At 44.1% G+C, this 26,558-nt stretch overlaps 1 protein-coding gene across 7 annotated transcripts in view; it reads left to right on the forward strand.

Annotated features, from left to right (window-relative positions):
• Window positions 1-26,558, forward strand: part of mef2cb (myocyte enhancer factor 2cb) — a 69,064-nt gene that overhangs the window by 19,977 nt on the left and 22,529 nt on the right. For 4 of the 7 annotated variants that reach the window (XM_073467118.1, XM_073467116.1, XM_073467117.1 and 1 more), the window contains 2 exons: window positions 11,659-11,881; window positions 21,537-21,740. In XM_073467118.1, coding sequence (XP_073323219.1) covers window positions 11,828-11,881; window positions 21,537-21,740 — 258 coding nt within the window. In that variant the 5' untranslated portion in view covers window positions 11,659-11,827. Of the gene's footprint in view, window positions 1-11,658; window positions 11,882-21,536; window positions 21,741-26,558 lie in introns of those variants that run through there. The other 3 variants (XM_073467114.1, XM_073467119.1, XM_073467120.1) reach the window with 1 other exon arrangement.

Genomic DNA, 26,558 nt, shown 5'->3' on the forward strand with positions numbered 1-26,558 from the left:
GAAGGGAAGGAACCAAGAAGGGGAAAAGGGATATGTTGTGCCCGCTAGTCTGTGCATGTGTTCGATGTTTTTGTGTGCGCGCGCCAAGTTTGTGTGCATGTGTGTACGTACATGAAGTGGAAAAAGCTGTTGCCTCGTGGAGGGGACGTGCTCTGCTATCATTAGCTGTGGGAGGGGGGGGGAGGAGGGGGCAGGCGAGGTTATGTGAACGGTGCAGCTGTGCGCGCAGCAGAGGGATTTGAGTGGAGGGGGGGAACTCCAGGCAGCCAGGTCCTTCACTGAGCCACCAGCTCGCAACACAGAAGAGAAGAGACGAGAAAAATTCAACCAAAGCAGCGAGCCCTGTGAACCAAACACAACTCGCCGCCGCCCCCTCTGTCCGACGTCCCTCCATCCCCCACTCCTTCACTCCTCCGCTCCTCCACTCTAGCCTTTTACTTCCCAAATAGGAAAAATAAATAAATAACGATTGATGCCTGATGGAAAGGATAAAAGTGCAAGAGAGAGGAAGAGGAGGAAAGAAGAAACAAGTCATGATTTATATATAGCGTAGGGTATGCTTTTCGGGCCATTTGTGGTTTTGTTGTCTATTTTCATCTCTGATTTCAGTCAAAATATCTTCCATTTAATAATAATAATAATTATTATAATAATAATATAATAATAGAAGTCTGTATTAGGAATACAGAATTGTTGCTCAAGTTTGCTGCCTTGTTCAGGGGGATTTCCCCTCGACTTGATGTACAATTCCAAAAGCACTCAAATTTGTTTAAAGCTTCCTCCCCGCCTCTCTTATTTTGCTCGCTGAAAGAGTCAGAGCCCACGTAGCGAAGGATGGCGCGGCATACGAAGACCCAAACTCGCTTGTCAGCCCGTGTGATCAGTCGCTGTAGAGAGACAAGGCAGAGGTGGCTGAGAGACGACAGAACACAGAATGGCATCGGCGTGCACTGCTAATGCATTCAGCCTGCCACCGTATCCAACAACAAGGCAAAATATCACACAACTCACTTCACAAGATGTTCCTACAACAACAACATCAACAATAACAGACACATAAATGCGCACACACGCGCAGACACACAGTCGCACGCAGGCGCGCACACATGCATAAATAACCACACGCAGCATGTTAAAAACCAACCATGAGGAACAGGAATTTGAAAGCAAACAAACAAGTCAGAATGTAAGCAACTTGTCTGAGACTTTGTGACAGAAAAATAAATGAAAAAATGAAAAAAACATGTTTTGTTTTATAAGAAAGGGAGCTAAATTGCTGTGTTGCACCAGGTATTCTTTTTTCTTTCTTTTTTTTCCTTTTTTTCCCACTTTTTTTTTTCAAGTGCAAAAAAACAAAGAAGTTCCTGGCAGATTTGAGCTCGACTGTGAACTATGTTAAGCACAATGGTGAGCGCTGAGCTAAAAATAGAGCACGGTCAAACAGCGGTAGCGCTTTGGCAAGAGGGGTCATCTCCATGTGATACAGTGGCCTTCACTGTAGCCACATATTGAGAGCAGAGGCACTCTGCCAAAGCTTGTAGCTTCACAGCAGTAATTTAATATTTGTTTGTCTCTATTATTTCATTCTCCCCCTCTCTCCTTCCCCCGCTCGCTCTTGCTTATGGGGGTTAAGTAACAGTAAGCTTTATCAGATTACTGGGTCTGAGGTCTCTTTCAAAGCTCTCTTTGCCATCTTGATTTTGTGCAGCTGTGCAGACTCTTTAATCATACGCTATCTTTTTTCACTCGCCCTCCCCTCTCCTCCACCCGTCTTCTCGTCGTCCCTCCTCCCTTAACATATGTTAATTGGCTGCTTTCTGTGACAAATTATGAGCGCTCGCTTTGATGAGGTCGGGTTGTGATGGTGCTGGGAGTGGAGTACAGTGGAACTGCCAGACCCTCGCCGGTTCCCCCTTAACCACTCCAAAAAGAAGCGCGGCACCCAGCCGATGACTAATGAGAGGCTTGGGCTGGGTCTGGCCCGGCTCTGGCCTTGGTGGGGCCACTCCCCTAAACAGAGGCTGATCTGTAGGTACCGTACGCCGCAACACACCCTCCACAATCCATACAACCGTTTGCCTCATGCACCTCACCGCCGGCTCTCCTCTGGGAGGGCTGGGAGAGTAGCTCAGACTGTGTGCCAAAAAAGATCCATAATCGTGAGATACGTGTACATATTCTGTCATTGGAAAAGTTTTTCACTGCAGATTTCTCTTTGATTTCATTTGCGTTCTTTGTGTTTGAAGGCACCCAAATTTTACTTTAAACAAAGCACAGGAACTTAAGTATAGATACAATTTGTGTCTCAATTTACATTGTGTGTGTGTGTGTGTGTCTGCGGTGAAGAGAAAGTGCTTGGAAACATTATACCAGCCCTCCTTAAACAAACACTAACAGTGGAACAGTCTCTGTTTAATGATGCGCAGCGTCAACAGGGAAACAATGCTCAGCAATAATCAGCACAATCAGCTTGTGGTAACCAGAAAAAAGTGGAGTGAACCTGACATCATCCTAGTAGGGTTTTTTTTTCTATCTCTGTGTTGGGTGGGGTGTCACATTCTGACTCTGTCTCCCTTCAATCTGTCCTACTGCTGCTCTTTCTCTCTGCCACTGTCTCTCTCTTTCTCTGTCACAGTCCCTCTCTCTCCCTACTCTACGATCTAGGTTACTCGGTTTCCTCGCAGAGCACAGGGACCGGAGGAAGAAAAAAAAAAATAGAAGGTCGAATCTATGAAGGACATCCTTGTTGAAGTGTGCAACCTTCTACTTCTCTGCACATTACCCACACGCTGTGCATAGACTCAAAGCAGTGCTGTGGCTCTCGCTGTCAGCCATGCTGCGACCATGGCACGCAGTAGTGTCACAGCGACAGGGAGACGCAGTGATCTTTAGTGTTAACTGTTTCCTTTTTTCACCAATGTTCAGCAACTTCAGTATTTGTTTGTAATGGTCACAACTTCAAAAAAAAAAAAAAAAATCAAATCACGTAATAGTATCATTCTGGAATCCAGATTTGCTGATGAAGCGAGACAAGGGAAAATAGTAAATTCCACAACTTCCCCATAGATCTGCCCATCTGACTAAGTTTCAACAAACCAAAAAAGGAAATCATTTTATTTGCCTCTTCCCATCAGCAAGTATGCAAAACGTAATGGCCCAAAAGCAAGCTTGCATTTCCATACCCACCAAGCCGATAGACACACACGGATGCACCAGCACATGCACGCACACACACACACACACACACACGCACACACACACACATACGAGTGTGCTGAAAAGGGTGACAAAATGAAGCTGGTGAAGAAAAAAAGGAAGTGCGCCGGCAACTCGTGGTTTGCGTGAGGGTTAGCCATGTTAGCATTAGCCTGCGGGCCTTAATTGAGGCCAGGAGGGAGCATTTAATAATTGCTGTCAGAAGATCAAATTTAATTCTCCTCTCTTCACAGCCACCACTGCTGTAGGGTAGAGTGAAACAAATTGTCATCAGAGATTTCTAAATGAACAAAGCTTTTAATTAGGGTGATTAGAATGCTGTGGCAAAGAGAAAGAGTAAGGGGTGGAGGGGGGGGGATGTGATGAAATCATCAGCGATTCGTCTTAACCGTGATTTCGGGTGTTGATACAGTGCGGCGTGGGGGGGGGGGGCATTGGAGCCGGGGCACGCGACTACTGGGAAGTTTGCTGTGCTTGAACATAAGTAAGCGTGGCCCATACTGCAATGTAGCCTCAGTTTTAAACCCCTGACACACACATACACACACTCTCTGCCCTTCTCCCCCCCCACTGGAGAACATTGCTAACATCCTGAGACATTGTCATACTCGGCAGGGAACATAATTGGGTGAATATGTCAGTGCTTTGTGTTCTTAGTGACATGACTCCCGGCTGTTCCTGTGGGGGCGGGGTACACTCATTGAAGGGTTTATACTACAATTCCACTGCGTTGGTTCATTGCTCATTACTTTTTTTTTTTCTCTTGTTGCTTGTTTTATGAACATACTAGATAAGCAGGGAATGAGTTATCGGTGCACCTACATGTACACTAGTGAGCATGTGATCATTCATGCACATGTGTGTGTGTGTGCTCTTTTTTCTCTTCCTGTCCCTTCAGAGTCAGTAGTCGGTTACACCTGGGTCCTGCGGTGCTCGTGGCATCATGTGAATTGAGACAGTGGTTTGCACTCACTGTAAAACATGACCTGTGGCAGAGCACTGTGAGCGACTTTAACAATGATAGGAAAGAGAGAGAGAGACTGAGAGGAAGAAGTGAAAGACACTGCGGCATGTGTTGATAAAATGAAACTTAAGTGTAAAGTTATTTGTGTTTAAACGTCAGATGTGTGTATCGCCATCTGCACCACTTCCATTTTCAAAACAATTTCAATACCTCTCTCCTGCCCACCTTCGGTCTGTCTCCATCGTGGTCTGTGTCACATCCATTATGTTTTTTTTCTCTTCTCTATCATCTTTTCTGTCCCTAGTATATACTTGACTGCGTCCACTGCCCCTCCTTATGCTCATGCCATGGAAAGACTGAACGCACTAAATAGTGATTCATTCCAGCCTTTTCCGGGGCCTCTCCAAATTGTGGCTCGCCTATGCTTCTGCTTTTTCTTCTCTTCTCCTTTTCTCTGATACCATTTTTTCCAGCTTGGCACAAGTGTGTGGCAAGTTTGTCATTGCGGCCCTCTAAGTTTATTTGTTTATCACTCATGGCTATAAGCCACTGTCACAACACAAAGCTGCCGACAATTGACAGGGAATGCCTTTTTAACCACGACAGCTCCTCTTCCTCCCTATCCCCGTCTGTCTGGCTTCGCATCGCTTTCATGCGTGCCCTCTTGCTCGTCTGCCGTTGGCCTAGCAGCTGTGGCTTTACAGCCCTTGGCCTCCATTCAAAGAGGGGGGGTTGACGCATTGTGTCAAGTCATTTTGTCCTTGGGGAAGTCAGCAATGGGCTATGGAAAGATGGCTCTCACCTGTCTCCATACTGGCTCTGACGGATGGCTACCTGTCTCCATTGCTGCTCTGATGGCCCAAGGCCCCTGTTTGCTGGTGCTGAGTGAGACGTGCAGCTGCCCAAACTGAGGGCAGGGCTCCGTTTTCCTCTACCTCTATCTCTACCCACTCACTATCACCTGACACCACCACAGTACAGTTGGCAAAACTCCTCATAAACAATCTGGATCTAAAAATGCAAATTAAATTTGACCTAACAATCAGAAAATATTTGTATTTACATGACAAAAAAATTAAAAATGCAAAAAAAAAAATCTGTGAAATAGAGCTGCATTCAGACAGGAAGTAAAGCTCAAATGAAATTTGAGAGTTCGTATTCATATACATAGAATATTTGAAAGTTTTGTATAATTTTGCATTTTACATAAAAAGCTGAAACATCATAAGTAATTTAAGGCACGTCTTGAATTAGTGCTTGTATTTCTTGCACGTTTTTAACTCAGAAGAATTATTTTAAATTTCAGTGCAGCGATTTAATTAAGTTTAGAAATAATGGCAGTGAAAAGTGTAAGAAATTACTTTTCTTACTGCTGATATTAAGATCTCAAATTGTGCCACTCGAATCAGAGAATTTACCCAAAAATATGCTTCATATAAGTTCAATATATTTTATTTATTTAAAGGTTAATACAATTTATATTTAGGCAGAATAAACAAATACTTTCCACAGTGCTTTGTACATTTAATTTTTCAACCCATTTTTGCCAGTCAGCATTTTCACAATATGTTGAAAAAGTTAGGACAAAAAAGTGATGTTTTAGATAACTCAAAGTAAGTAGTCATCTTCAGAAAGCATATTGCTGCTGTTGGCGATTGAATTTTGATTCCCAATTCATGCTCTGTGAACAGAATGATTTAGGGAAGGAAGCACCTTTAGCACCTTCAATTGTCTGTGCCTGCTGATGTCACATCCTTCCTCTGAGCTGTATATGTCTGAGTGGCGTGTGTGTTTCCTGTCTCTCTGTCCTCCAAGACCCTGGGGCAGAGCTGTTGGATTGAAGGATAAGAGGGGTAACAGTGCTGACAGAGTCTCGTTAGTATGGAAATCAATTAAGTTTAAAGTTGAAGTGTAAAGTTTTAAGTTGAGAAATTGGTTGAACTGGCACCGGCAAGAGATTGAGAGTTCATGTTGTAGCACTTGAGCAGCTACTTATAACAATATACTTTGTTCCACAATGTCAATCACACTTATGGGAGCTTGGCAGAGTGTATAAAACTTGTGCCAAGCGCAGGCTATTGGCTCACTCTCCTCCTCATCAATAGACAGGTGTCTCAGTTCAAAAGCACATAGAGATTGAAAATAGAATACATGTGAGACTGTCTCTGTCTCACTAATGATCCAGCTAAATCATGAGCTAATAGAGTAAGACAGGTGAAGACATATCCTCCAACACACACACACACACGCAGACACACACGCTACAGCCTCTCAAATTCAAGTTTAGCCTGAACGCTCAGTGGGAAAAAAAAAAAAAAAAAGGAAAGAACACATTATAAGATGATCCACCGCTATCACTCTAATCCCCAGATGTACATGTTGCTAATCTCTTTAGCCGCTAACATGTTAAATTAGCCCTAATATCTGCTGAGATTCAGAGCCATAGAGGCCCACCTACGCGTGGGCTACCGCCCAGGTTTAGGTCACTCTTCTCCCTCAGCACTCGAGAGAGATACAGACATTAGAGTGGGGGGGTGGGGAGGGTGGTGGGGGTTGAGGGAAGTAGCAGTGATAGCCATTCGTCACCCTGCCTATCTCGCTCTGACAGATGGGTAGTGCGGCGTGCCACATAGAGGAGTCACTGCCTGTAATGACATTAGAGGCACAATGAGACCTGATACACATTTTTTCTCTTCCCATCCTGCCTGGCCATCGACTCGCTCCTTTGCTTGATCCTTCCCCTCCTCTCATTTCTGCTGCTATATCTCCATCCATCCTGACAGGAGATAAAGTGCTGTGTACCACAATTTCCAAATAAAGCACAAACACACATAAATCCACGTGTAAAGCGACACCGCAAATATAGCCGCATCAAAAAAGAAGAAACCTCCAAAAATCTACACATCTGAACAAAATACTTACATTTTCTCGAGGAAATAAAAAAAAATCTTCTACATGACAGGAATGCGCAAGCAGAAATGGAGCACTGTGAGTGTGTACTGACATTCAGATTGTATTTGGAAAACCCATATTAAAGCGCTTTTTTTCGTCTTGCTCTTCAAGGAAATGGGAGTTTATTTAAAAAGAGAGAGCGTTTATTTAATGTACCATACACCTCCTAAAAGGTTTACTTACTGCAGTGTAATATGTTATTTCAAATCCTCACATCCACATTTCCTAGGAGGATAGGGGATACTGGTGTTATATATATATATATATTTTTTTTTTTTTCTTCAGGACATATGCTATTACCAAATGTGTTGCAGATGTACCATGAGCCGAGGCTGTGCTGCCGAGGTGGGGTTTCTTGGAAAAACATCGCCAATCCTGTCGTGATAAATCACCTTCCCCAATTTGCCATAAAGCGTAGAATTAGTATTCGAGAACATCTGCATCAGCAGATTTCTACACGCGTTTCGTTCACTGAGGTGCTAGTTTCATTCTCTGTCACAATTCTCTGAATGCAGAAAAAATCTCTGCGATGAATTGTGTGCAACTTTTGTTCTTGGAACTAGAGTTTGTGAACATTTCTCTTCCCTTCTCTTCATTCGCAGCCTAAACTCTGAAGCTGTCTTTCAAAGTGACGAATTAGTCCTGAGCATGAGTCAAGGTAAAGTTCCTCTTTCTGCCACCCCCCTTGATTCAGAGGCGTCGTCTTGAGTGCCTGTCCTCAATAACAAAGCCACATTAACAAGCACTCTGCAGACCGTCTATTAGAATGTGAAAAAGCGCCATGTGCTGTATATTAGTTTTTAGTGACTAAACACTTGGGAGAGAGGCGACCTAGAATCAAGCCTTGTGGTGCACTGAGTGTATATGTTCTCATCGTCCTCTCAGCTCCACTTCTGAGACACACAGAGAGAGAGAGAATGCTCATTAGATCTATGTGCTGAATCGCTGCTCCCTCTCCATCTCTCCCATCCTCCCCCAACCTTCATACCTCTCTCTCTCCCTCTCTCTCTCCGTCCGTCTGCTTAACAGATGGGAGGGTCGTGGATACAGCTCTTCCCCTCCCCCTGGAGAGGCCTGGTGCCTGTTCAAAAAGATCCCTCTTTATGCTTCTCTCCATTCCCCTCTCTTCTCTCTGTTTCTCTGTTTTCTTCTCTCCGTTCTCCTTCTCTTTCATTGTCACCTCTCCAAGTCAAAGCGTGGAGAGTTGGGACCCAGGATATAAAACAAGCAGAGGAGCAACCGTTGTGTTTCTCTCTGCTTGGTGCCAGCGTGCACTCTGACCTTAGCAGTCTCCCGCTCCGGCCTCCGTCCAGTTACCAGGCCGGTGTGAATGCAGGCATAACATTAGTCGGAAGATAAAGAAACTCTTTTGTGTATTTGTCATTCTCTGTAACTCATTCCCTCTTTCCCTATGCCTTACTTTGGGATTAGTAAATTGGCTTAGTGTACACAAGCTTGTTAGTCCTCTCTTCTGTCTCACTCTGTGTGTCTTCATCTTTCCTCACGTTTCTTTCTCACCTCATTTGCCCTCTCAAGGTCAGGTGTCAGTGTCGGTCCCCCGCGAAAAATTCCTGCTGAGGATTACTGTCCTGTGCCACTTGACAATGTTCGCCAAGCAGCGTTTGTTTCCCGAGTTTTCCTCCATTTCACCGCTCTTGGCGTCACGAGGCTAAATTGGATTGAGTGATTCAGTGGTAATCTGTTAAGTTAAGTGATGCTCTATCCACCACGAGGGAAGGAGACGGAAGCAGAGGGAAGGGAGCCCGATGAGGAGGTGGGTTCTCAGCTCTCATCCAGGAGCTGCTTGGCACTCATATGGGACGGGGGCGGGTGTGAGGAAAAGTGGGGGGTGATGGCGAGGGGGGGGAGAGAGAAGTGGGGACGGAGGAATGGGAACTTGCATCGTTGTGTAGGAGGAGGTAGAGGAGGCAATATTGAGAAGGGATGGGGAAGGGGGGGGTTGGCTGAGGCGGGGAGGCACCGACACGGGGCTAAGCGGCAGCAGAGCCTCACCTCAGGGAGTGTTGGCGAGTACTGGGAGCCAAAAGCAGGGATTAAATGTTCAGGACACGGGCTTAGTCTTAGCGTTAATGTTACGTAAGGCCTAAGGTGTTGCCCCAGTGGTTGTTGACATTGAGAGGTTCAGCTCTGCTCAGTGGGCTGTGGGAGGAACTAGGAGAAGGTGGAGGCCAGGAGGCAGGGATCACCGAGGTAACGCCTCCTTGTTTGGAGCGATGCCCGGGCTGGGTAGTGTTGAGTACAAAGACTGGGAGGGGATGATGCTGTCAGCCTGTGATTGAGGTACGCCGGCTTGATTGATATCCTTGTCTGGCTGTCTTGTGCCAAGCGCCTTAGTGTTGGCTTGTAATCCTAGTTTGTCTGACAACATCCTTCTTTGTTTTCTTCCAGAGGGCAGCTCTTTGTTTTTCTGTCTTTGGATGGGTGTGTTTGCGCAGAGCAATGCTAAAATGTTTTGGATAGCCTCTTCAGAGCTGCCACAGAGTTATTTTAGATCTTGTTATTATTATGATGGTGCAGTCCGGCTGTTGTCCTAACTGCCAAATGATGCATTTATGTTTGTATCTCATTTCTTCCATAAGTGGGCGTATCCCAAGCCATCAACTCAGGAAGTTTCTTGTCAAGCATTTCATCATTGTTCATATTGTATTGTCTCACTTTGTTTTCCAGTTTTGTGTCATGGAAGTTTTTGGCAGAGAATAATGTACATAACATCACCAATGTGATGCTATTCTTTAAAAGCTAAATATATTTTCTTAATCTGTGTTATGTGTATTGATTCTGAAGGCCCACTTCAGCATCTAAACACTACTGCTAGAATACATCTTGAAGGAATCATGCAGGTAGTACTCAGCCTTTATTTTATATTGCAAATAAAAAGATCCACAGTTATGAACTACTGCTACAGGCCTCGGCCTGTCACTAAGAGCCACAGTATCCCTGGATGTCCCTATTACGCGCTTTCATTATCAATGTCCTACTCTCTCGCACAAAGAGGTCAAGTGCATAGCAATGTGCTGCGCTCACCTCAGGGGTTTGGAGCTTTCTTGTGCTTTCTCATGCATGTTACTCAATAAATACATGGATTCAGGTTAGGCGAAGATAAAAAAAAAAAAAAAGAAGGGAAAAGGAAGTGCATTACAATGTGCATGTATGTGTGTGGGGAGTGTGCAAAAGAGAGAAATGAGAGAGCGAGGAAGAGAGCAAGGGTGTGTGAGAGAAGAGAGAGAGAGAGTGATAGAGAGAGAGACTGAGACTGACATGTCTTTTGGTGAAGCGGTGTCGTCTTCCACATCAATGTCTGATGCTTGTGCTGCCAGGTGCCGGAAATCTGGTTCAGAAAGGAGAGAAGAGAGAAGAAGGGGAAAGTAGAGAAAAAAAGGCAGGGTAGATGGAGGATTTTTTTTTTTTTTATGTGACGGCGCTGACAGCTCCCCTGCATTGCACTGAGCTTAAATAATGGGATGCTCATTTGCATAACGAGGGACGTTATCACCTCTACTGTCAAAAGAAAACACAACAACAGTTCTTCTGCTCCTCCCTGAGATAGATTGGGTTGGCCTACTTTAGCACTCTGGAGAGATGCACTGGAGCTCTGGCTTAGCCAAACTCACAAGAACGCACACATGTGCACACTCGCGCGCGCACACACACACACACACACACACACACATGCATGCACACACGGACACACAGTCGCTCACTCACGCAAACTTTTTGGAGCGCAGCTTTCTTGTTCGCACATGCAGTCCAGCTCGTCAGCTACTGGCCTCCACACCTTAAACACGGGCACACACACACACCAGCAAACGGACAAGTGCATTTATTCAGATGCTCCTCAGATGTACTCATTGACATGCAACGTCTCCAGCTGGATGAAGTTCATGTTGGAATGTAGATCGATTTGATCTCTGTCTCTAAGAAACATCTTTTCACCATCTTTCCAAAGATCACTCTTGGCACTTTTTTTTTCTTTTATTCTTTTGTTTTTTTGGCTTTGTTTTACCAGAACATGGCAAGACTGAGCTTGGATTTGCATCTGTATTCTATCCTGCAACTCACGTCTGCCATTTTGGAGATGAGCTGCAGATAGAGTAGAAAAAGCTGTGTCTGGCAGTTCCACTGTCAATACAGTGCAGTTCGTGGGAAGAAACAAAATGTATTTCTCAGTCTGGAGGTAATGTTACAGTGTTGGTGATTAGAGCGTTTAAGTTAGCGGCACTTCCAAAACACTGTCAAACTCTCTGTGAACGAAGCGAGATCCTGACAGCGCTGTCTCCTCTCATAGTCGGTGCCTGGGAAAAAAAATGCAAAACTGATTTGCATGATATCGACAGTGAAAAACACAGCGGTTCTCACAACATTGTTGACAGATTCTTTGTCTTTCTTCACCCTCCCTTGTGGCTGCCATGATGCCACTTTTATTATTTTTTTCTCTCAGTATTTTGCCATATTTCATTTCATTTAATGCTCATCCTCTCCTCCCCCTCCCTCATTCTTTCTTGCAGGTACGGATGCTGGAATCTTTGAGTTGATTGGAACAAATAGAAAGCAGAAAAAAGGCAGATAAAGAAAGAGCAGAAGATTGAAGAGAAAGAAGAAGAAGAAGAAGACAGAGGAGAGTGAAGAAAGCATAAAGTTCTTTAGAGAGAGGAGAAAAAGAAAGAGACGGGGACGATGGGGAGGAAAAAGATTCAGATCACGCGGATTATGGATGAACGCAACAGACAGGTAAGTCCCTAGGGGATGGGAGGATGGATGAGTATGAGGGTGGGGGAGAGGAGGGGTGGAGGGGGGGAGGAAGGAGAAACACCCCACATAGCCCTCAACAATGAAGGTCTTCTGGGAGTCTGGGCAATATGTGAACTGGGCAACAGAGAAGTGTATGTGGGGATATTGCTTTGGGTGGAAGAGTTCCATTGGCTTATAATGGCAGGTTTGTTTCCCCTCAATGTAACAAACCAGCTCGAGGGCAGCAGGAGGGTTTTTCCCAAAAAGGATTTGCATGAGAACATTTGTAATTCTCAAAAACCATTCTGCATATCGCTGCCCGCTCTGAGGGCTGCGGCCTACACACAACTGTAGCACCCTTCACACACCCAACCTCTCACACCATGCCACCCAGTTTAGCTCACTGGCAGTGGAATATTACCGGGCAGAGGGTGGTAGCACCGGAGAGCCAGGGTGGGAGAGAACATAAACAAACAACCAAACAGTGATGGGATGGTCTGAAGTGACACACTGCACTGGGCCAACAGGGCGGAGATGAAGGGCTGCCTGGGAGACAAACACTGAATCAGTATTTTTCATGAGCTAAATCGGTAACAGTCAGACTGCTGTAGCTTTCCTACAGAGATACATCTTTGAATCAGAGTCCCTGCGCGTGGTAATGGTCAAATAACAATCCGACAAATGGAACTCGTGCAGGACAGTTTCTAACAACAGCTGGCATTACTTGAGCGAGACATAATAAATTGTGGAAGGCGTGATTCAAGCAGACACTACCGTCTGTGGCCGGAAATAGACAGAGACAGAGCTCTCTCACTGCCCTCGAGGCCCACAATTGATCACTTCCTGTGGCACGACTGACCACTGACACTTTGTCAGCTTCCTGGCAGCCCAATTGGATCCATACGCTGCTAACGTGGCCTCTGGATCACAGGTCAAACACGCACGAAGACACACACACACACCTTGTCGGAACACAGGACCACTTCATTGCTTTCGCCACGTCTTTATCGTCTGACATCCTCAGTGACAGTCCACAACCTTTTCTCACAGTCATTTGCAGCTTGAGTATAGTGACATAAAGAGGTTCAAGGAATTGATTTTCCCAATACTGAAGGGGGCATTGAAGCAGATTGTTACCCCTGTTATGACTAATCTCAATGAGTGTAATTACATGTAACAAGAGGATAGTGAGAGGGCAGTGTGATACACAGCGTGCTCATCTCCAGTAAGAAAGAAACATGGGAATAAAAAACAGAGAGCTATTGTGACAGTATACATCTATACACTCTGCAGTCTGATTTATGTATTTGTTATTGAAAGAGAGACAGGCAGACAAAGAGACAGAGAGAGAGCAAGGAGGAGGTCACAGAGTTTTAGATGAGGACCGAAGCTATCGTGTTGCAGCAGCACCCACACTTCCTCCTTACTGTTATCTCAGCCCTTCTCTCTCATCCCACCTTAGACGGGGCCCGCCAGTTGCACCAGGCACTCCGGCTCCTGCGGATAAGGAGGGAAAGAGGGAGACAGGAAGGACACCTGAGGGGAATCGATGCCTGAGATATCCGGGCTTTACTTACAGAGAGAGGAGGAGGGCAGAGAGGAGAGGAGAGAGAGAGGGTTCAGGGAAAGGAAAATCAATATATCACTGGATTTTGTTGTTTTGATCTCTAAAATGATAGATTACTTAGCCAGTTGTTTGTTTAAGTCCAATTCCAACTCCTACCGGTATGATGTCATGAAGTCATGTGGAAAACACCACATGCACGCAGAGTATGGCCTTTGGTGTCATTCAACCTACGGCCTAGATAAATGACATCATTGCTTTTTGCAGAGGCGGACATCACAAGACAGGGACAGAGACAGACACAGAAACTTAAATTTTCTCTTTAAAAGAAAAAGAAAAAAAAAAACGGAAGCTTTGGATTTGCATATTTTCACTTCCTTTTTGAAGAATGTCCCAGAGCCCAAGCCAAATAAACACCAGAGGAATTTGTATAGTGTTGCTTTCAACCTCACATTCTTTACATACTTTCACTCTTTAATGTCTAAAAAGTTTTCCGACTCTTAAAGCTCCTCTGAGGTCTTGAGGTATACAATTAACTGATTAATATTTGATTTATGATTTGTACAAAATATACAGTAAGCAGTGATAGTGAGTTGTTTGACATAATGTAAACATCTAACAGCTCGTAAAGTTTTACATAACAGAACATGGTGCAATTCCCCTTTCAGTCAAAAATAGCGATCCAGTGTTATTGTGATATTTCCACATGTCTGAATACACACTTCATACTGCAGTCCTCTTTGGAGTGGCACCACTCTGTGTGGCTGTCAACGCGACCTTGCCACCTACAGGGCTACCCTGCCTCCCCACCCTTGCCCTCCCTGCAGCAGCGGTATCATAGTGGGCACATGGCCTGGCTCTCTCTGGGCGGCCACTTTGGGCTGCCACCCCCAGGCCCAGAAACACTTCCCCAGAGCAGGGGCAGAAGGGCCAGGCCTCCCTGGCGTTGACTGGCTGCCCGGAGCTCTGGACAGTGGGCAGCAGTGTGTGAGCCCTGGCTCCAAGCCCCCCGACCACTCAGACCCTCTCCCAGCCTCGGGCACATGAAAGGGCCCCCTGTGCCATAAACTCATGGGCTGCACACAGAGAGCGGACTCTCTTGCCCCAGCTAGCACACACACGGAGATAGGCACACACACTTACAGTACAAGATACATGCACAGGTGTGTGTGTGTGTGTGTGTGTGTGTGTGTGTGTGTGTGTGTGCATTGAGATCATACACCTAGACACATATTTAGATGGTATATTTAGTGTCTTGTTTACGCATAGACAAATGCATCCTTGTAAACACATGAACACATGTACACATCTATAACACATGTATCTCTCTGGAGTCGGTCTTGGGGATCGACTAATTTACTGCAATTGGCTCTAATTAGTGTTACCTCTCCAGCCAGTACACTCAGAGGGCTTAATTTGTGTGTGTATGTGTGTGCGTGTTTGTGTGGTTTCCAAGGGGAAAGGGACCCGGGGCCAAAGGTTAAACATGGATCAGGTCATCAGTGACAGGAAGTAAAACAACAGGATCCCCCAACTCCCACAAACAACAGTCACACTAACACACACTTGGCTGGAAGAAGATGAAAAAAAAAAGCATGTTTTTATGTCTTCCTGCATATGTCGCTTCTCTTCCCTCGCCGTCTTAACTGCAGCGCTGCTCCTGAAATAAGGGGTCTTTTTGTTTCTACGACAAAGCATTCTTCTCTCCAATCAACAGCACCGGGGTGAGAAAATGTGCAAGCGAAATTAACAGCAGGAAAATAATGAGGCCCACAGGGTAGCTACTCACCCCTGCACCCCTCCTCTAATTCCCTGTTTCCCACCTTCTACCATCTCCTTCTTTTACCACAGCGAGTGGCACTCCTCCTCTGTCGTATGTTCAGCACCGAGAGACCTCACCTGAAAAGGGCTCACGAGGCTCTCACTTTCTCTCTACTGCATTTTTATTCTCTTTTGCCTTCTCGACTTTTTTCTTGTTTCCTTTCTCGTTCGCATGTTCTTCACATGGTTCATTTTGCTCTCTCACCTTACTTTCGAATTGTCACTTGCGATAAAGTCTTAATGGATTACGTAGCTTCCTCTGTTTTCTTTCCTTTGTCTATTATAGTGCTCATTAAGTAAAAGGCGTATTTTAATTATTATAAAATTTCGAATTCAAAATTTATCGTCACAATTGGATTATAAAAAGATGGTTGTTGCTTGTAATCTTTTTAAAAAATTACTTTGATGGACTGACTCAAAATCTGGCGCTCATTTACATCTTATCTCAAGATTAATCTTCCCGTCTAAGTCTAAGCAAATTCTGAGCTGTGCTTATAAGACTTTAGCGGTAATAGGGCCTTCTTGCAGCCGAAATCACTTAAACAATTAGATGCACAGGGACATACAGTCCATGTGAAAATCATTTTACAATTGGCTTCTGTTTCTTTTTATCCTGGGTGTGTGTGAAAATCGGTGAAAAGTGAAAACAGCGTGCTCTAAGTATAAAATGACAGCTTTTATCTGCCTCAAATGAATGACAACAAAGTTATTTTTGGCATTCCGGCCACTAAAGTGGGCCTAGTAATGTAACATCCACTGATTTTTTTACAGTAAGTGGGTATATCCTTTTCCAGTTGCGGTTTTTCAGCATACACAGGAGCATGCAGAAAAGGAGCCTGGCCAGCCATTATAGTGCTGTCCTGAAATGTAATTATAAGCAAGGAGAACAATCTGAACTGGCTCGTATTTTAAGACACCTATAACTGAAATTGGCATAATTAAGACACCACTCAATAAGTTCTACAGGTTAGCTTGAAACTACTCAACATGGGCACTTTCGATTTAGACACTGAATTAAGTAACGTTTGGTGTAAGCTGCCTCCTGTTCCTACTGTATAATGAAGGCGCACTGAAAAAGGATGATAAGTGGGGTTTTGAGGAGAGAGAAGAGCATAGCATATATTAGAGGTGGGACAAAGCCTCTTTTGTCGTAATGCCCCTCTTAACAGCTTCTTTGGCTGTGAGGCAGAGTTCAGGCCCGGGGCTCGGGCTCCTCTTATTCCTTTTGCGTAAGCCTGTGTCTTCCTGCTTGGCCCCTGACAATGGGATAAGTGTTTGTCTCAAGACCAATCGTGCTGCTCCATGGCTGACTGACATTTGTGTGTATGCGCACGCTCTCGTGTGTGTGTCCCCGCATGGCCATGTTTGGTTTGCTAACCAGCAGTTTTTGGTGCCCGTCTCTCCACTCCTCCTCTTCCTCCACCTCCTCCTCCCCCAGGGAAGCAGGCAGGAGGTGGGAAGCAGAAGCGAAGCCATTGTGAAGGGGAAGCCACTGGCCTCTTCCTGTTATGAGAGGAAATGCATACAAATGTGCTTCCTGTGCGTCCGCCCCCTCTCTTCTCCCTCGTCCTCCTCCCTCCCCTCTTTCTCTCTCCCCTCTCACCCATGTGGCAGAGAATCAGTCCACTGTCCCTCCTTTCTTTTTGTCCCTCTGTTTATCCCGGGTGTTTTTATACTTTTTTTTTTTTTTTTTTTTTTACCAGAGAAGATGTAACTGATTTTTTCATTTCATTTTTTAATTGGTCATCTTCCAATGCCAGAATACATACAGTACAATCACATCTCCTCAAACCTTTAATTAAACACGAAGAACCATTGAGGTTGGCCTTATTTACAATGAAGTCCAGTTGCAAACAAGTAAAAAAAAAAAAAAAATGTGTTTATGATCATTCTGAGAGTTTGGGGCACCAACAAAAAAGGCTGACTCTCCAAATTATAAGCACAGAAAAATGAATTAAAATGAGTTGAATACAAATGTACAAAAGAGAAAGTTATGCTGTGAAAATGTGACGGTAACATATTTAGCTGTTTAACAGTGGGTGTGCGTGTGTCTGAATCTCTCTTGGGATGGGGTTGTGGAGGAGGATAGGGCTGAACGAATAAGGCAGCCATACAGTGCATGTTCACGATGCTTACAGTGTACCAAAGTAATTGAGAGTAACACTAGATAACTGCATGTGCATATAGGCATTTGTGTGTATAACTATAACTACATATGGGATGACAGGAAGGTGTGTTTGGGGTCTCCTTCACTATGCTAAAGAAATTTCGAAGGATAATCGTATGCCGTATCTTATTCCCTCCTTGAGCTTCTCCACAATTGAGTAATCTCTGAGAAGGTTAGGCCGGTGTTGTAAAATTGTGTTGATAGTTTCCAAAAGCAAATATTCAAGGCAACTTCGAGACATTCAGGCTGAAATTCTTAAATATGTTTTTGTTGTAGCTAGAATGCACAGTGTTGGATGAGTTTTGAGAGAATAGAAGAATGTGTGTCGGGTTGAGAATATTTAACCTCTAACCACTTCACGACAGTACGCAGAGACTGTCCTAGAAGCACACATTGACAGTTTGAAAGTTGTGTGTCTCATTATTCCCTGACAGTCCACAACTTTTTTTCTGTGTGTGTGTGTGTGTGTGTGTGTGTGTGTGTGTGTGTGTGTGTGTGTGTGTGTGTGTGTGTGTGTGTGAAGATGGGTTTCACACCATGGTTACCAATTTACTGTGAAAAGGCAGCGGGGTTTACACTTGCACACTTACACTGGTGCCTTTCAACAGTACACGCAGTTGCAAATGTGCTGTAACGTCATGCTCCGTGTTATTAACATAGTGGTGTGTCTAACAGCACCCACTGACTGAGGAAACAAAAGTTACACCCACACTGACATACGGGTGGTTTACAATGGTTTTTTTGGTTTAACAACAAAGATAGAGGCCTCATTCAAAGAAAAGAAAGTATATAATTAAATAAAAGTATAAATGAGATAAGATTAAAAAAGGATACACAGTACATAACAATGATTTTTGCACACTCATCTTAACTACTTACACAATTTTAAAAATAATGGCTCACAGTACAACTTTTATTGGCCTTAGTTTCATGCTCATAATATTTTATTATTTCATTAAAACAAGCTATAGCCTTTTCACAAATGGACAGCCATCTATAAGTATTTGCAGATCAGGTGTGTCATTCATGGCATCTGTTCTGAGTGCAGAGCAGTCGATCCACCGCACTTCTCTCCAGCTGCTGTGTGGGCCGAGAGAGCCGTTCCAAGAGGAACAGAGGCAAGGCAAGTGGTGACATCACCAGCTTGAACGTTAATGGGCTGAAAGGGTCACATGACGGCATCATGTGAGGCCGTGAAGTCACGACAGAGTCACCTGAAGCAGTGAAATTGAACACCGTCATAAAAATTGCATAGCTGAGATACAGTACATATTAGCACATCCCACATGATGTTTGCACCAGTATTTACCGTCAAGACAGCATTTAAGAGCAAGCCGACTGCCTTTTAGAATGTGTGTGTGTGTGTGTGTACTTAGTCTGTATACATGCCTGTGTATTTAGGGCTGTAAGTGATTTAGAGGTAGCAGGTTGTACGTGTCAGATCGAGATGTGTGGGTGTGGTGTGATATTTTATGTAGGTGTTATTGTTTGGTCAGTTGAGGCTTTTCATAATCACACTCATTCTCTTCCTGTGGTGTTGTTAAAGTCAGTCTATGTGTGAATTTTAATATGTGGGAGAATGCATGCACAGTTCCTCATTTAAAGTGTGATGCTCAAGACAACTTTGATTGGATTTTGCTTTTTCTTATTTACAATAAGTAGAGTGTCTCCCAAGTTTCTTGCTACCTTACACTGCTGTGTTTGTATGTGTGTGTGTGCGGATGTGCCGATGTTTGTGAGCTGTCCCAGCCAGTATGTGGCCCTCCCCTTTGAGACTAGTAGCTCTGGACCTCTGGGACTCACACCCAGCCCACCGTGTGCGCCACGTGCCACCTTTTGAAACATTAATGGCCCCAGCAGAGTGTGTGACTGAGTGAGTGGGTGATAACGGAGCTGGGCCGGCAGCTAGCTGTGTCCTGCGTTTGCCCCTGGTGCCCCGTGCATCAAAACACCAGGGGAAGACAACACTCTACATGTCCTGTTCCTGAATAGTCCGCTCTGACCTTATGTCCTACAGTCCTGTCATCTTATTTACTCTCTCATGTACGATTTGTAAGGTAGCTCTGCTGTTGTTAGGCTGACAGACCCCTTTAGGGTGCTTACATTTCAGTTTTGGACGGTGGAGCTCAGAGTGGGTTGGATATGACAATTAATCTTATTGTCACAAGATACCTTTTGATCTTACAGCGTTAGAATGAGGCTTGTTTTTTTCTCATTTCAGTATGAGTGTGTAAATGTCAGCATGGTATTTAGAGCCCAGGGGAGGTTTTTTTTTTTTTTTTTTTTTTTGTTTGCCTCACGCCGTCGGTGAATCAAGTGAGTGTTTGTGCCAAGGTACAGAACCTGACATTACACACACTGGTTTGTTTGGAATGGCGTGTCTCTGGTTTCAGCCTCTGTTGTCTGACACGCAGCTTGGCGTGACGCAACGGCATCACTGTAAAACTTTTAGTCTGGGAAGCTGGTCCAGAATGCATCAGTTCATGCGAGGTTTTGCAGTCTCAGTAGAGAGGGAGGAAGAGAAAAAGACAGGGTGGAGGTGAGGGATAGTTTGATATTCAGTTTCCCTGGTGCATCCTGGGAGATATGATTTCAGGAAATCCAAAACTATCTATCAATATCCATCGAACCCTATCTCCTCTTTCAGACCTCGAGTTGTAAAGAGAAAATGTGAAGGGCAATGCATGATAGATTTATGCCACAAATCTATTCATACATTACCCTGATCTACCACACTCATCTATTCCTTTGTAAGGGGTTTAAAGCCCACAGTTATATTCTTATTAAGTGTATTCAGTGCATGTTACACTGAGTGTTGGAAGGTTTTTATTCTGTATTTTTTGGCCCACTTAAGTGTCAGAAGAGAATAGACAAACATGCAGTTAATCAACAAACTGAGATCATTAGCTACCAGCTGGGCACAGTTCTGGCAGTATTTCCTGTCTGTGAAAACCTTTGTCAATACAGATCTCCAATGTAAATAATACACACCGTCGCAGAAGAAAATAAAAGAAAGTTCAATCCCCCCCTAAAAAAAAGAATTAAAAAAAAAAAAGACAGTGTTGCTCGGAGAAGGAAGCTGGCAGTGGCACATTTTCTCTTTTTTTCCCCCATACAGCCAAGGCGCTTACACACATGGCTTGGAAAAGAAACCAGGTGCAGCTCACTGGAATTAACTCACTTTCACTGCTCTAGTTTTGATCCAAACAATAGAGGAATAGAGGCTGTTCTATTTTGACAATGTGGCCACTTGTATGTGTGTGTTATTAAAGGTCCCAGTCTTGGGCCTCACACACACACACATACACACACATTCGCACACACTTGCAACCACAAACAGAGAGAGAGAAAAAAGGTCCCATTAGAGACCATTTTTTGTGGTTTAAGTTGAGTGCATTGTCACTATTTGAGCACACACAAACAGCTTCAAGCACAGGCAGGAACCCATCCGTTATTTATATCAATGGCTTGTTATTCGTTATGAGAGGCGGTTAATTGGGCAACACAACAACCAAAATGTGTGTGAATATTACTGTGAGAAAATGGTATGCCTCAGCTATTTTTTTAAATTAAAATAGTTATAGGCATGTGCACTTCTTTGTTTAGTGAGACGGCGACCGCATTCAGGCCACACGAAACGGACGATTTAAGGTGATACATGTTCCACGATCAACCTCAGCGTGCTTTGATGTTCAAGCAGTGATCTTCTTTACCGTTATCTGTCTGAGACACAGTGTTTTCAGTTCCTTAAATGTAAGCCCAGCTTCTTTTTTTTTTTCTTTTTTCCTGGTATCGTGGATGGACTGTTACTGTCAGGCGTCGTTGAACCAGCAGCAGACTTCACTTTCTGTTATGCTGGTTTCCAAGTGCTCATTTTAAGAGGAAAAGTTATTATGTCACATTGCTATTTCAAGTGAATGTGTTGAGGGGTGGGGACTTTTTTGCAATAATTAAATGATTTCTACAAGTAAAAAAAAAAATGGTTGTTTTGATTAAAGCTGATTAAGTACAGTGAGACTGTGTGTGTGCATCTACTTTTTCCATTCTTGACCTTGAATAGACATTATTTAAACATGATTTCTTTATCTCCTTCTGCTTCCTAGGTGACATTTACAAAGCGAAAGTTTGGCCTGATGAAGAAGGCGTATGAGCTGAGTGTGCTGTGTGACTGTGAGATTGCCCTCATCATCTTCAACAGCACCAACAAGCTGTTCCAGTATGCCAGCACAGACATGGACAAGGTCCTGCTTAAATACACCGAGTACAACGAGCCCCATGAGAGCAGGACCAACTCTGATATTGTGGAGGTAAGTTACAGAGAAACACAGACGGCGCACATGCATGCGCGGGGAGCACACACGCATGCATAGACACAGACACACTCATGCAAACACACTGAAAAACACAAGCGGACAGATGGTTACGGCATTTGTGACTCATTCAGCAACCCTTACTTCTTCTTTTGGTCTTCACACCTATCACAGTGTAAGAAATAATTGCTCCTCTTCCCCAGTGATATCAATCACTTTAAAACAGATATTTTAAGCCCATCACTGTCATTAATGTAAAGTAAATACAATAATTTAAATTCCCTCCTTGTGTTGCGTGTATATAGTAACATAAAAGCGGTGGCCTATCATTGATCTGGACTTTTCAGACTGTCCCCTGTGGTGTGTAAACACCAGCCCCAGCCTTTGGTGTCTTGTCACCATTGATGTGCCTCTTAGACGAGGATGTTGATCGGACTTGCTTTGGCCACATGTCGCTAGTGTGGCTCAAGGCGATGTTAAACAGGGCTGTCAGGCCAGCCAGTAGGCAGGTAGATAAAGCAGGAAATGACGCTGGCACCCTCCAGGATCCTTAAGCTCTCCACGTGAACCTGTTATGCAACATCCACACTGTAGCTCGGACAAACCTGGTGGGCCACACACACACACACACACACACACACCGACATGCATGCATTCATGCAGAGTTTATCCCTTTCTCTAGCGCACACACATTTACACTCACAACATGCTTGCTGAATAAACCGCACCTGTCCCTCAAGGTGACGTTGAATAAATCATGTTTTTGAGCTGTATGAAAATGTCACATGCAGTCTATTCTTTTATCTGCTTCTTTCATGGATCATTTAAAGCAATATTATGCTTGTATTGTGTTAAAAATGTACATTTACATTTACATGAAATGTGTACACATTTCTGGCACGTCTGGCTGTTATTTAGCATTAAAATATTGTTTGTGTTACACAGACATCCCATCACACCACCTCACCTAATTTGAACAGAAAACAATTACTAGACATAAAGCTGTTGGTATGGTTTTAAATATTAAGAAATGAAGCTTGGAATTTTTTTGCAGTATGTTTAATATCATTGAGAACAACATCTATATTTTTGATAGCTCGGAAGACCCCAGTTGTCTCCATATGCACTTCTTTGTTTTTATTATTTATGCATGCTCTGCATGTAATTCAACAGCCTCCTAGCGGCAGCATAATGCTAATTTGTTAGATTGAATTTATGTACAACGCTTTAAGTCTGTCACTGTCAGCTCAGCATTTAAATGGACCAAAAGGAAAAGTGAGGAGCAGGGAGATATAATAATGATAATGAATGTATTCCCATAGCCCACACGTACCTATAGAGCTGGCTGGCCGGTCTAACACTGAAATCAAACAGCACGGCACATGTTTTTATCTTTTCATATGGGTGTTGCTGGGCTTGTTGCCCGCCCATGCATGGTCAGGCCCACCAGGAACACTCCTGCTATTCCAGATGGCACTATGCACCTGACTACAAACCTTTTGAATTTACACATTTATATCAATCGTCTTCTGCTTTAGAAGAGATTTTGCTTCGCATTATTCGCATCTTTTATGTAATGACCTCTTCCCTCAGATCATTTTTTTTTAGAAAAAACAGAATTTAAAAAAACAGCATAAATAAATGTTTTGCAAGATATTGTTAACTCAGCAGTGGTTTGCTTTTGTCATTACTGCTGTTGTTCCATCATCATTTCCATTTGGTGCAGTCAGATATATAGTGTGTTAATGTAGCTCATACATCAAGGGATAGAGCACTCAACATAGGGCTAACCTTTAATGATGAAAACAAGAGAATGGACTGGATGCATACCAAGGTCAGTGTATAGAGGCACAGATTAATCCACTAGATGTAGAGTAACAGCTTATTCTTTTTTGCAATAAGATGTATGTGCTCTTATTCCTCTCCTATAATTCATATCATTGAGCCTTTCTTTAATTTTTAATGTGGCTTAGGCTATAACTTTTTAAACTAAGATTCTTTCTAAGACATGAAATCAGTTTTGTGATAGTTATAATATGTTGTATAACTCTAAAACATTAAATAATCAGAAAAGCTGTTACATCCAGTATATGCTGTCTTCCCAAAGCTTATTTTCAGTCTTGCCACAAGTTTAAGGAAAACTAATCGTATCCAAGTATATCAGAAGGGATAAAAAATAATCCTCTATGCATTATGTCATTTACATTAACCCATTTAGCTTCCACTCATATCATGAGTGTGTCTATAGGCACTGATATCCTTTTTGCACAGAGCCCTTCAGCCACTGTGCAGTCAGTGTATTACCCTGCCCCTGCTCAACCCATGAAGAGAGCTGTCACATGTTTCAGCAAGTGCCTGTGACGAGAGCTCCCTGCTTTGAAGCTCTCTCTTTAACTGTGTCTCCATTAGAGAACAGAGGATGGCTAACGTGTAAACAGCCGTGTCAGGGGAAGACGCTAAAGAGCCTAGTGGGGGAGAGTGCTGCGGCGCACTACCTACACTGTGATCCCTGGAGGACTCTGAGCAACTCGCAGCGGGAGAAATCGATCTGAAGAGGCCTTCAGCCTTAGCCGCGGCGTGCTAACGCGATTGGCCACAGGGCTGACACTAGCACGTTTAGCATGGGCGGGAGGGGGAGGGGGGAGCGGGGGGGAACTGGGGGTCGGATCTCTCCCGCCGAGCCTTGTGTGCCGCTGCTAGGCTACGTCACAGGTGCAGGAACGTGGGTGGTTTGTTGAGTTTGGGGGGAGGCATGAGCGAAGCGGACTTCCTGTTGAGATGGCAGGATGATGAGGAGGAGGTCAAGAACAAGATGAGTGGATGGATTTAAGGGTGTAGAGAAAAATCAAAGTTACCCCACAGAGGAACAGAAAGACCTTAAATATGACATCTGACATGAGACATGTTAAATTTCAAATTCGTAGAAAGCTCTCGTCTTTAGAAGTATACAAAATGCATGCATCTCTCTCCCTCTGTTGCTGCTTTGCCTGAAGGTGTAGTGGGAGGAGAGACAGAGGTAGGGGAGCGGAGCTCAGAGTGTGGGCGGCTGGCATAGAGGCCTGCTACATTAGCAATAAAGCTCTATGTAATTAGCATGTCTTTGGTTGATAATTAGCGTTGTTGAGAGAGTGGCACTGAGAGTGTTGCACAGCCTCTCTAGCTACAGCATGTTTACAAGAGGCTGGAGGGGTTTTTTCTCTCTCGCTCACTCTTTTTTCTGTTTTTCTCCTTTTTTAAAAAAAATCCAGTTCATAATTGAACATACATAGTTTGAAAAGATTTTTTTTGCTTTGTGTTGAATCCATGTTCAGGTCAAGGGCTGTACGTATGTGAGAGACAGAAATAGGGAGAGAGAAAGAGAGTTATATAGAGGGAGAGGAGTGGTAAAGAAGGTCTTGATGACTCACTTGAAAACAGTCTCAGCTGGGAATGACACTTCCACAAATATCCGTGAAAGCAAAAGACCAAGAAACCAAAGCCAACCCTCCTCTGAGCACAAGTTGTAAAACAAAAGAAGCCCTGCTAATCAAAGTGACTACAAGTTATTATTGTCACATTCACAATGCGTGACACACAGAAACCCATAATAATCCCATGAATACAGTGGCTTTTCGAAACAAACTGAGGATGTGTTTAATGTTTTGAACGCTTCCGTTTAATACCAAACCACATGTGCCGCCACGTAGGATACGGTGGCATCTAAACTTGCAGAGACTCCCCCAAGAGACCGCAATAAAAACACGTTATCTGAGGGTGTGGGTTAGATAAACCTAACCCCGACCCCATATAAACAAGTGAGGACGTCCAATTAATTAATGCTAATTGTTCAAAGAGACATCCAAGCTCATCCAGTGTGTCGCAGCTTGATGAAAGCAAACACAGATCCTCCATCAATGGATGTCCAAGTGTGTCGTTCTGGCAGGTCTACAGTACACTCTGAGTCTGGCTCCAGATAAAACAGTCAAACATGCAGATAGATTTCCTATAGTCACTGTCTGCCAGGCCGGTTTCCTGGACATGTGAACGGCATTAGAGGAGAAACGGGAAGCCGTGTTGGGAAATGGCAAGAGAATAGATCCATCTCTCCTTTTTCCTCTCTTTTTATTCCTGCTTAACAACAATCACTTTGCGCTCTTATTGGTGATTTATAATGCCAGTACGGGGGGGTGTTAATTGCAATAGCACATGAAAGAGTCCTTTCTTTCCCCTCCCAATGATTGCAGCCTAAACCTAAGCTGTGCTGGCTGGTTCTTGCTGTGATTGAATGCCCCAAAATCCAAGAACACACTCTGGCTGTGCCAAATCCCCGTTCCACAATGTGTTTGTTTTCCCCTCTGTTGAAACAAAGAACACAGGTTTGTGAAACAACTAAAGGGTTAGTAAGTGAGCTTAGATAGGAAGCTATATCCCCTCTTTGCCTGGATATGCTCGAAGGAGGCGAGGATGCTATAATATTTGTATACAGAGTGATCTTTTGTGCTTATATGCACACACTCAAAAATGTGTTTGGCCCGTGTGCTCGCGACGGCTGCACTGCATGGGTGTATGCGTGTGTACATACACGGTGACAATTGGCTTGAACCCTGCAGAGCTGACGGCATTGTGATGACCTCAGCCAGCACACCTCACTCTGAAGCCATTGGCTCAAGTATCACATGGAATGGCACATGGCTCTTGGTGCTGAGCTGACCTGCCTGCCTGCCTGCCCGCTTGCCTACCTGCCAGAGGAAAGGCCGTTGGCCAATCCCATTTCCAACAGATTAACCTAATCTGAAAGTTCAGCTCACCCTGTAATCTTAAACAGCAGCAGCAGGG

This window comes from Pagrus major, chromosome 5 (genome assembly GCF_040436345.1).
Source record: "Pagrus major chromosome 5, Pma_NU_1.0".
NCBI lineage: Eukaryota > Metazoa > Chordata > Actinopteri > Spariformes > Sparidae > Pagrus > Pagrus major.